The sequence below is a fragment of the Salmo salar genome, chromosome 04 (assembly GCF_965601325.2).
Source record: "Salmo salar chromosome 04, fSalSal1, whole genome shotgun sequence".
Lineage (NCBI taxonomy): Eukaryota > Metazoa > Chordata > Actinopteri > Salmoniformes > Salmonidae > Salmo > Salmo salar.
This window is the reverse complement of record NC_138294.1, coordinates 24,195,347-24,207,382: the sequence shown is the minus strand read 5'-3', so window position 1 is coordinate 24,207,382 and position 12,036 is coordinate 24,195,347. Positions and strand designations below refer to the sequence as shown.

The following is a 12,036-nucleotide window of genomic DNA, read 5'->3' as shown; positions in this document are numbered from 1 at the left end:
AGTTTATTTCAGAAAGGCTCCCCTCAGCTATTCACTTGCTTACATGTACATCCTCATTTATCTGCCATATGGGAGCTTGTGAGACTTCCCTATGACAATGTTATCCAATTCTACTCATGTACCGGTAATGACCTCCTTTTTTCTTGTCAGTCTGAAGATGCAAGTCCTGGGGTCAAGCTGGAGAGGTCTGAAGGAGAGGAGGACCCACTGCACAGCAGAGACATCCAGACTGGAGTGGCTGGAGTAGCCCCCCCTGTAGCCACGGAGGACCCCACCACTGCCCCAGAGCTGCCCAGGCCCCGACGTAGCATCACGGAGGTCAGTCGAACGCTGAACGCCGTCCTCAAGTCAGAGACAGATACAGAGACTTTAATGGGGCTGGGGCGACTGGGCTGTCCACCTGCTCCCCGCTCAGAGTATTTACTTTATGGTAACACGAGCCCAAGGATGGATCTGTCCCATCAGGACTCAGGTGACACGTTTCAGACTGGCAATGATCCGTCCTGTTCATACGCTACAGAGACAGAGATGATACCTGGTGACATGCCTGTGGGCTTAGATACACAGACTAATCCAATGAGAGGGGACTGGAACCAGTACAGTGGTGGTGTATACTCTGAAGGGTCCCTAGATAAGAAAGGAGAGGGTCTGGTCATAGATGAGGTGAAAGTGGAGGATGATGCTCTTCTGACATGGAATGCAGACCAGACTCACTTAGGAGAAGGACACTCGCAGGGCAACACCGGTGACTTCTTATACTACAGGGAAAGCTTAGAGACAAATCTTAATGTCGCGACCCACTCACCTTTACACACACTCAGGGATCGCGACCCAGTGTCCACATCGATGGCACCATCTGATTCACATGCCAGCATCCTTTTCGATCAGGTATTGAACTCAAAGGTCCAAAGGGCTAAGGCTCAGGGAGGGGGAGCAACAACAGACGGTAAAGAGAAGCGGTTCCTCTGCATGTTCTGTAACAAAGGCTTCAGCTGCCCCCAGAAGGTGGAGATCCACCAGAGGATCCACACAGGGGTGAAACCCTTCAATTGTACGCAGTGTCACATGCGCTTCGCCCAGGCCTGCAACCTGAAGAGGCACCAGAGGGTCCACACAGGGGAGAAACCCTACAGCTGCCCCCAGTGTGAGAAGAGGTTCTCCCACCAGCACCATCTGAAAATGCACCTGAATGTCCATACGGGAGAAAGGCCATTTGCCTGTACGCACTGTGGAAAGAGGTTCTCAGAGAGGAACTACCTCAGGATACACCAGCAGAAAAACCATTCCACTCTATAACATAGGAAGTAACCATTCCACTCGATAGCTTCTGACATTTAGATCAACCCCTGCATTAAAGACAAAGATGAATTTTCAGTGTTGTCAGCAGAAAAGATCCACAGATGCCTTTGGAATAACGGGAGTAACAGATTTCAGTGTTGAATATCCCTGGGTAGAATATTGCATCCAGAGGTCTGTTACATATTGTTTGTACTGTGTAGGTTATATGATGTTCACAAATGTATATTTCTTTGCTTCCATTCAACTACTTACACTGAACAAAAATATAAAGGCAACAATTTCAAAGATTTTACTGAGTTACAGGTCATATAAGGAAATATGTCAATTTAAATAAATAAATTAGGCCCGATCAATGGATTTCACATGACTGGGCAGGGGTGCAGCCATGGATGGGCCTGAGAGGGCATAGGCCCACCCACTGGCGAGCCAACCCCATGTAATCAGAATGAGTTTTTCCCCACAAAAGGGCTTTAGTACAGACAGAAACACTCATCAGTTTCATCAGCGTTCCAGGTGGCAGTTCTCAGACTATCCCGCATGTGAAGAAGCCAGATGCGGAGGTCCTGGGCTGGCAAGGTTTACACGTGATTTTCAGTTGTGAGGCCGGTTGGACGTACTGCTTAATTCTCTAAAACAACGTTGGAGGCAGCTTATGGTAGAGAAATGAACATTAAATTATCTGGCAACAGCTCTGGTTTACATTCCTGCAGTCAGCATGCCAATCGCACTCCCCCTCAAAAATGTTGACATCTGTGGCGGTGCGACAAAACTGCACATTTTAGAGTGGCCTTTTATTGTCCCCAGCACAAGGTGCACCTTTGTAATGATCATTCTATTTAATCAGATTCTTGATATGCCTCACCTGTCAGGATTATCTTGGCAAAGGAGAAATGCTCACTAACAGGGATGTAAACAAATTTGTGCACAACATTTTTGACAAATAAGCTTTTTGTGCGTATGGACAATATCTGGGATCTTTTATTTCAGCTCATGAAACATAGGACCAACACATTGCAATGTTCATATGGTGTATTTAAAATGCTTATTTTTAATAAAAACAAAATGGAACTTCTAAGACTTTGAATGAGGCTCTCTTTAGCAGTGGTGGAAAAAGTACCCAAAGGTCATACTGTAGTAAAAGTAAAGCTACCTTAATAGAACATTTATCAAGTGGAAGTCACACACTAAAATACTACTTGAGTAAAAGTCTAAAAGTATTTGGTTTTAAATATACTTTAAGTATCAAAAGTAATTTACAAACAATGCATGTTTTTAGTGAGTCCACCAGGAATGTTCTCTTGTTAAGTGTGTGAATTAGGCAATTTTCCTGTCCTGCTAAGCATTCAAAATGTAGCGAGTACTTTTGGGTGTCAAGAGAAAATGTATGGAGTAAAAAGTACATTTATTTTCTTTAGGAATGTAGTGGAGTAAAAGTAGTCAAAAATATAAATAGTACAGATAACCCAAAAAACTACTTAAGTAAAAATACTTGAAAGTACTGCTTAAGTACTTTACACTATTGCTCTTTTACTATACATTACATCTGATCTCACCCTATTCTGCATACGCCCAACAGCGCTTTTTAACCATTACATTTAAGGCCTACTAAATATACCTACAAATCAAATGTTATGTCACATAAAATGTGCTTTGTGACTAACAGTGAAATGCTTACTTACGGGCCCTTCCCATGCAGAGAGAAAAATGTACAAATAAAAGATAATAACATGAGGAATAAATTCACAATGAGTAGCGATAACTTTGCTATATACATGGGGTACAAGTACCGAGTCAATGTGCAGGGGTACGTGGTAATATCAGTCTTATTGCTTGGGGGTAGAAGTGTTCAGGGTCCTGTGGAGGTGTTCACAATATACAGTGCATTCGGAAAGTATTCAGACCCCTTGACTTTTTTCCACATTTTGTTATTTACAGCTTTATTCTTAAATTGATGAAATAAAAATCCTCATCAATCAACACACAATAGCCCGTGATGACAAAGCGATCGCAGGTTTTTAGAAATGTTAGCCAACTTATTAAAAATAGAAAAACATGAATACCTCATTTACATAAGTATTCAGACCCTTTTGCTATGAGACTCGAAATTGAGCTCAGTTGTATCCTGTTTCCATTTGATCATCCTTGATGTTTCAACAACTTGGAGTCCACCTGTTGTAAATTCAATTGATTGGACAAGATTTGGAAAGGCACACACCTGTCTAAATAAGATCCCACAGATGACCTTGCATGTCAGAGCAAAATCAACCCATGAGGTCAAATGAATTGTCCGTAGAGCTCAGAGACAGGATTGTGTCGAGGCAAAAAATGTCTGCAGCATTGCAGGTCCCCACAGTGGCCTCCATCATTCTTAAATGGAAGAAGTTGGGAACCACCAAGACTCTTCCTAGGGCTGGCCGCCCGACCAAACTGAGCAATAAGGGGAGAAGGGTCTTGGTCAGGGAAGTGAACAAGAACCCGATGGTCACTCTGACTGAGTTCCAGAGTTCCTCTGTGGAGACGAGAGAACCTTCCAGAAGGACAACCATCTCTGCAGCCCTCCACCATTCAGGCCTTTATGGTAGAGTGTACAGACAGAAGCCACTCCTCAAAAGTAAAAGGCACATGACAGCCCGCTTGGAGTTTGCCAAAAGGCACCTAAAGGACTCTCAGATCATTAGAAACCAGATTCTCTGGTCAGATTAAACCAAGATTTAAACTCTTTGGCCTGAATGCCAAGTGTCACATCTGGAAGAAACCTGTCACCATCCCTACGGTGAAGCATGGTGGTGGCAGCATCATGCTGTGGGGATGTTTTTCAGCGGCAGGGACTGGTTGTCTAGTCGGGATCGAGGGAAAGATGAATGGAGCAAAGTACAGAAAGATCCTTGATGAAAACCTGCTCCAGAGTGTTCAGGACCTCAGACTGGAGCGAAGGTTCACCTTCCAACAGGACAACGACCCTAAGCACAGAGCCAAGACAACGCAGGAGTGGCTTCAGCACAAGTCTCTGAATGTCCTTGATTGGCCAAGCCAGGGCCCGGACTTCAACCCAATCGAACATCTCTGGAGAGACCTGAAAATAGCGGTGCAGCAACGCTCCCCATCCAACCTGACAGCGCTTGAGAGGATCTGCTGAAAAGAATGGTAGAAACTCCCCAAATACAGGTGTGCCAAGTTTGTAGCGTCATACCCAAAAACACTTGAGGCTGCAATCACTGCCAAATGTGCTTCAACAAAGTACTGAGTAAAAGGTCTGAATACTTATGTAAATGTGATTTCAGTTTTTTATTTTTAATACATTTGCAAGGAGTCTGAAACACCTACTGTACACTTCAAAATAGTTTAGTCAGGTTTGTCTGATGAATTTTTACTTATCATAGCTGACTTATATTTACCCACATCATATACATGTCCACCATGATGGGTTTAACAACTATGAAGTCACTCTGTAACTACAGTACAGGACTCAAATGTAGTGGGGATAGGTAAACAGTCCATGTTGAATGTGTTTATTATCTGTGTGTGCGTTCTATCACGTGCAAGTAAATTGACGATTGTAATTGGCTGATGCACATTGTGACAGAGCAACTGTTTTGAATTTAAACTGTTTCTAATGTTCACGAGTATGGCCCATCCATCATTAAAGTGTGTATTTCCTGTGTGTGCATGTGTCTGTATGTCTGTGTAATCTGTATCATCTGTCTCTTCCAGGAGGAGGAGGGTCCAGAGGTGCTGCTGGTGAAGGAGGAGGGGTGTGAGGAGGGTCTGGGGAACCCTGAGGGGACCATGGTCATGGAGGATAACCAGACTACACCTCCTGAAACCACAGAGGAACCAGCTGAGCAGCACAGGACCACACACAGTCTCACTGAGGTGAGTCCACTGTGAACTATTGTCTGAATGGTATTAGATCAAATTAAATTGTATTTGTCACATGCGCCGAATACAACAGTGACATTTTTACTTACAAGCCCTTAACCAACAATGCAGTTTTAATAAAAAAGTGTTAAAGTATTTACTAAATAAACTTAAGTGAACAGTAAATAAATACGAAAAAAACAAGAAAATGGATACATAAATAATTAATGAGCAACAAAATAACAATAACAAGGCTATATACAGAGGGTAACGGTACAGAGTCAATGCACGGGGGAACTGGTTAGTCGGGGTATTTGAGGTAATATGTAGGTAAAGGTAAAGTGACTGCATAGATAATAAACAGAGAGTAGCAGCAGTGTAAAAATGGGAGGTGTTCAGGAGCCATTTGATTAGATGTTCAGGAGTCTTCTGGCTTGGGTTAGGGCTGGGCGATATGGCCAAAATCTCATATCCTGATAGGTCATTTCGTATCCCGATAACGATACATATCAAGATATACACATTTTCTGTAAATTCAATGAATTAATAATTTATATAAAATAACCACATTTAAAGGCCTATTTCTTATTACATTTTGAATTATACTCACGAAACCCCCGTTTCTCGACCGTGTAAATTGGGGCCATGTCTTTGCAGATGTAAGTTGTAACAGCAGCTGTTATCTCCTTCCATCTTCGTGATTCTTTGCCATATGGTGTGCCGCGGTCAAAAGCCTCTTGCAACATCTGAGTCTGGGGTTTGTTTTGAGCACTCGACTGTACTTTTTTGGGTCTCATCTGTAGACTCTCCCTACTGTTTCACATGATTCTTGCGTAGGTGGTAAAAGAGGTTAACCTCTATGGGCTAGGTGGGACGCTACTCAACAGCCAGTGTAATCCCGTGGCGCGTTATTCAAATTCCTCAAAAATACAAAAACTTCAATTTTTCAAATATATGACTATTTTACACCATTTTAAAGACAAGACTCTCATTAATCTAACCACACTGTCCGATTTCAAAAAGGCTTTACAACGAAAGAAAAACATTAGATTATGTCAGCAGAGTACCCAGCCAGAAATAATCAGACACCCATTTTTCAAGCTAGCATATAATGTCACATAAACCCAAACCACAGCTAAATGTAGCACTAACCTTTGATGATCTTCATCAGATGACAACCCTAGGACATTATGTTATACAATACATGCATGTTTTGTTAAATCAAGTTCATATTTATATCAAAAACCAGCTTTTTACATTAGCATGTGACTAGCATTCCCACCGAACACTGCCGGTGAATTTACTAAATTACTCACGATAAACGTTCACAAAAAACATAACAATTATTTTAAGAATTATAGATACAGAACTCCTCTATGCACTCGATATGTCCGATTTTAAAATAGCTTTTCGGTGAAAGCACATTTTGCAATATTCTCAGTAGATAGCCCGGCATCACAGGGCTAGCTATTTAGACACCCAGCAAGTTTAGCACTCACCAAAGTCAGATTTACTATAAGAAAAATGTTATTACCTTTGCTGTCTTCGTCAGAATGCACTCCCAGGACTTCTACTTCAATAACAAATGTTGGTTTGGTCCAAAATAATCCATCGTTATATCCAAATAGCGGCGTTTTGTTCGTGCGTTCAAGACACTATCCGAAAGGGTAAATAACGGTGACGAGCATGGCGCAATTCGTGACAAAAAAAAAAATTCTAAATATTCCATTACCGTACTTCGAAGCATGTCAACCGCTGTTTAAAATAAATTTTTATGCCATTTCTCATAAAAAAGCGATAATATTCCGACCGGGAATCTGCGTTTAGGTAAACAGACAAAAGAAAATAAAGCATGGGGTCGACTCGGGCACGCGCCTAAGCCCATAGTACTCTGATCGGCCACTTGCCAAACGCGATAAAGTGTTTCAGCCAGAGGCTGCCTCGATATCGTTCAGCTTTTTCCCGGGCTCTGAGAGCCTATGGGAGCCGTAGGAAGTGTCACGTTATAGCAAAGAGCCAAGATGAAACACAACTTGTCAGACAGGCCACTTCCTGCATGGAATCTTCTCAGGTTTTGGCCTGCCATATGAGTTCTGTTATACTCACAGACACCATTCAAACAGTTTTAGAAACTTTAGGGTGTTTTCTATCAAACGCCAATAATTATATGCATATTCTAGTTACTGGGCAGGAGTAGTAACCAGATTAAATCGGGTACGTTTTTTATCCGGCCGTGTCAATACTGCCCCCTAGCCCTAACAGGTTAATGGTGTTCGAGCTTGTTTGTCGTGACCAGCCTGCGGCATATTTTGCGGAGGGATGTTTTCTGGTCCGTGTCAGACTTTTCATACCCAAACCACGTCTATGCAACCGACGTTGCCCTCTTTTAGGTACGGTCTCCGTGGTCTGTGTCGCGTTCACTCTCCTCCATGTTTGTTTGTTTTGCAAATTTCCTTCCACATGGCAAAGCGACGTCCAATTGACCAAAAATATTGCCGTAAAGAGTGTGATTTGCGACACAACGAAATAAACGATAGAGCATAATATGAATTGATAGACGCCCCAGATCTTGATTTATTTTGTCTTAAGTCTGGGACTATGCCTTTGAATTATCAAACCATTTTAATGAGTGTCATGTAATTAAATCAACTAACATGTTTGCATAGTACTCATAGCAATCCCTCATTGCCCAATCAGAAGATTCTCCATAGCAGGTTGCTCATATCAGATTTCTTGATCCAACATCCTCTCACTCTGTATCTCTTACAGTCAGTAGACATGGAGGATGGGAAGCCTGATCTGCTGCTGGTCAAAGAGGAGACAATAGAAGATGGACCAGTGAGCATTGATCTGCTGAGTGGACAAAAGATGGGGCAGCAAGGTAAGGGAGAAATACATACAGTGGGGCAAAAAAGTATTTAGTCAGCCACCAATTGTGCAAGTTCTCCCACTTAAAAAGATGAGAGAGGCCTGTAATTTTCATCATAGGTACACGTCAACTATGACAGACAAAATGAGAAAAAAAAATCCAGAAAATCACGTTGTAGGATTTTTTATGAATTTATTTGCAAATTATGGTGGAAAATAAGTATTTGGTCACCTACAAACAAGCAAGATTTCTGGCTCTCACAGACCTGTATCAACTTCTTTAACCTCTCTAGGGCCGGCGGGACGAAATCGTCCCACCTACGCAACAGCCAGTGTAATCCCGTGGCGCGATTTTCAAATACCTTAGAAATGCTATTACTTCAATTTCTCAAACATATGACTATTTTACACCATTTTAACCTCTATGGGCTAGGTGGGACGCTAGCGTGCCACCCGTGGTGCACTCCATCAACAGCAGGTGCATTTCAAGAGCGGCAAATTTGAATCCAAATAAATGTCAAAATTCAAATTTTTCAAACATACAACTATTTTACACCCTTTGAAAGATAAACATCTCCTTAATCTAACCACGTTTTACGATTTCAAAAAGGTTTTACGGCGAAAGCATAAATTTAGAGTATGTTAGGACAGTACATTTACAAGAGTTGTGTGTAATGTTTTGTCAATTCAAAGACAGGGTCACCAAAACCATAAAACCAGCTAAAATGATGCACTAACCTTTTACAATCTCCATCAGATGACACTCCTAGGACATTATGTTAGAACTAAAAATGCATGCATTGTCTATCAAGTTCATATTTATATCCAAAAACAGCGTTTTACTATGGCATTGATGTTGAGGAAATCGTTTCCCTCCAATAACCGGCAGTCAAGTCAGCGTCACAAATTAAATAATTAAAATTAGAAAACATTGGTAAAATATTATATTGTCATTTAAAGAATTATAGATTTACATCTCTTGAACGCAATCAACTTGCCAGATTTAAAAATAACCTTACTGGGAAATCACACTTTGCAATAATCTGAGCACTGCGCCCAGAAAAATATGTGTTGCGTTACAGACTAGGTCGTCATGTTGGGGAGATCTAAAATCGAAAATACTATGTAAATAATCCATTACCTTTGATTCTCTTCATCAGATGTCACTTCCAGGTATCACAGGTCCATAACGAATGTAGTTTTGTTCAAAAAAGCTCATCATTTATGTCCAAAAATCTCCGTCTTGTTAGCACATGATCTAAGCCAGCCGGACTTCTCGTCATGAACGAGGGGAAAAAATATATTTACGTTCGTTCAAACATGTCAAACGTTGTATAGCATAAATCATTAGGGCCTTTTTTAACCAGAACATGAATAATATTCAAGGTGGACGAATGCATACTCTTTTATAACGTATTGGAACGAGGGTACCCAACATGAACTCGCGCGCCAGGTGTCTAATGGGACATCATCGTTCCATGGCTCTTGTTCGGTCAGATCTCCCTCCAGAAGACTCAAAACACTTTGTAAAGGCTGGTGACATCTAGTGGAAGCAATAGGAAGTGCCAAAATATTCCTCAGCCCCTGTGTTTTTCAATGGGATAGGTTTAAAGGTAATACAACACATCAGGTATCCACTTCCTGTCAGAAAATGTCTCAGGGTTTTGCCTGCCAAATGAGTTCTGTTATACTCACAGACACCATTCAGTTTTAGAAACTTTAGAGTGTTTTCTATCCATATATAATAAGTATATGCATATTCTAGTTACTGGGTAGGATTAGTAACCAGATTAAATCGGGTAAAAAAATTTTATCCAGACGTGCAAATGCTGCCCCCTAGCCCTAACAGGTTAAAGACTCTCGTTAATCTAACCACACTGTCCGATTTAAAAAAGGCTTTACAACGAAAGCAAAACATTAGATTGTCAGCAGAGTACCCAGCCAGAAATAATCAGACACCCATTTTTCAAGCTAGCATATAATGTCACAAAAACCCAGAAGACAGCTAAATGCAGCACTAACCTTTGATGACCTTCATCAGATGACACACCTAGGACGTTATACAATACATGCATGTTTTGTTCAATCAAGTTCATATTTATATCAAAAACCAGCTTTTTACATGAGCATGTGACGTTCACCTCCGGTGAATTTACTAAATTACTCACGATAAACGTTCACAAAAAACAAATTATTTAAAGAATTATAGATACAGAACTCCTTTGTGCAATCGAGGTGTCCGATTTTAAAATAGCTTTTCGGTGAAAGCACATTTTGCAATATTCTGAGTACATAGCCCAGCCATCACGGCTAGCTATTTAGACACCCACCAAGTTTAGCCCTGACCAAACTCCGATTTACTATTACAAAAGTTTGATTACCTTTGGTGTTCTTCGTCAGAATGCACTCCCAGGACTGCTACTTCAATAACAAATGTTGGTTTGGTCCAAAATAATCCATAGTTATATCCAAATAGCGGTGTTTTGTTCGTGCGTTCAAGACACTATCCAAAGTGTAAGTAAGGGTCACGAGCATGGCGCATTTCGTGACAAAGAAATTCTAAATATTCCATTACCGTACTTCGAAGCATGTCAACCGCTGTTTAAAATCCATTTTTATGCCATTTTTCTCGTAAAAAAGCGATAATATTCCGACCGGGAATCTGCGTTTAGGTAAACAGACGAAAGAAAACAAAGCATGAGGTCGACTCGGGCACGCGCCTGAGTCTCACAGTACTGTAACCAGCCACTACCCAAACGCACTACTTTTTTTCAGCCAGAGCCTGCAAAGCCACGATTCAGCTTTTTGCCGCCTTCTGAGAGCCCATGGGAGCCGTAGGAAGTGTCACGTAACAGCAGAGATCCTCTGTAATGGATAGAGATAATCAAGAAGGGCAAGAAATTGTCAGACAGGGCACTTCCTGCATGGAATCTTCTCAGGTTTTGGCCTGCTAAATGAGTTCTGTTATACTCACAGACACCATTCAAACAGTTTTAGAAACTTTGGAGTGTTTTCTATCCAAAGCTAATAATTATATGCATATTCTAGTTTCTGGGCAGGAGTAGTAACCAGATTAAATCGGGTACGTTTTTTATCCGGCCGTGTCAATACTGCCCCCTAGCCCTAACAGGTTAAGAGGCTCCTCTGTCCTCCACTCGTTACCTGTATTAATGGCACCTGTTTGAACTTATTATCAGTATAAAAGACACCTGCCCACAACCTCAAACAGTCACACTCCAAACTCCACTATGGCCAAGACCAAAGAGCTGTCAAAAGACACCAGAAACAAAATTGCAGACTTGCACCAGGCTGGGAAGACTGAATCTGCAATAGGTAAGCAGCTTGGTTTGAATAAATCAACTGTGGGAGCAATTATTAGGAAATGGAAGACATACAAGACCACTGATATTCTCCCTCGATCTGGGGCTCCACGCAAGATCTCACCCCGTGGGGTCAAAATGATCACAAGAACGGTGAGCAAAAATCCCAGAACCACATGGGGGGACCTAGTGAATGACCTGCAGAGAGCTGGGACCAAAGTAACAAAGCCTACCATCAGTAACACACTACGCCGCCAGGGACTCAAATCCTGCAGTGCCAGACGTGTCCCCCTGCTTAAGCCAGTACATGTCCAGGCCCGTCTGAAGTTTGCTAGAGAGCATTTGGATGATCCAGAAGAGGATTGGGAGAATGTCATATGGTCAGATGAAACCAAAATATAACTTTTTGGTAAAAACTCAACTCGTCGTGTTTGGAGGACAAAGAATGCTGAGTTGCATCCAAAGAACACCATACCTACTGTGAAGCATGGGGGTGGAAACATCATGCTTTGGGGCTGTTTTTCTGCAAAGGGACCAGGACGACTGATCCGTGTAAAGGAAAGAATGAATGGGGCCATGTATCGTGAGATTTTGAGTGAAAACCTCCTTCCATCAGCAAGGGCATTGAAGATGAAACGTGGCTGGGTCTTTCAGCATGACAATGATCCCAAACACACCGCCCAGGCAACGA

At 41.8% G+C, this 12,036-nt stretch overlaps 1 protein-coding gene across 3 annotated transcripts in view; it reads left to right on the top strand.

Annotated features, from left to right (window-relative positions):
• Positions 1–12,036, top strand: part of LOC106602487 (uncharacterized) — a 41,182-nt gene that overhangs the window by 21,600 nt on the left and 7,546 nt on the right. For 2 of the 3 annotated variants that reach the window (XM_082974195.1, XM_045717549.2), the window contains exons 3-5: positions 151–318; positions 5,011–5,172; positions 7,927–8,038. In XM_082974195.1, coding sequence (XP_082830321.1) covers positions 151–318; positions 5,011–5,172; positions 7,927–8,038 — 442 coding nt within the window. Of the gene's footprint in view, positions 1–150; positions 2,375–5,010; positions 5,173–7,926; positions 8,039–12,036 lie in introns of those variants that run through there. The other variant, XM_082974194.1, reaches the window with a different exon arrangement.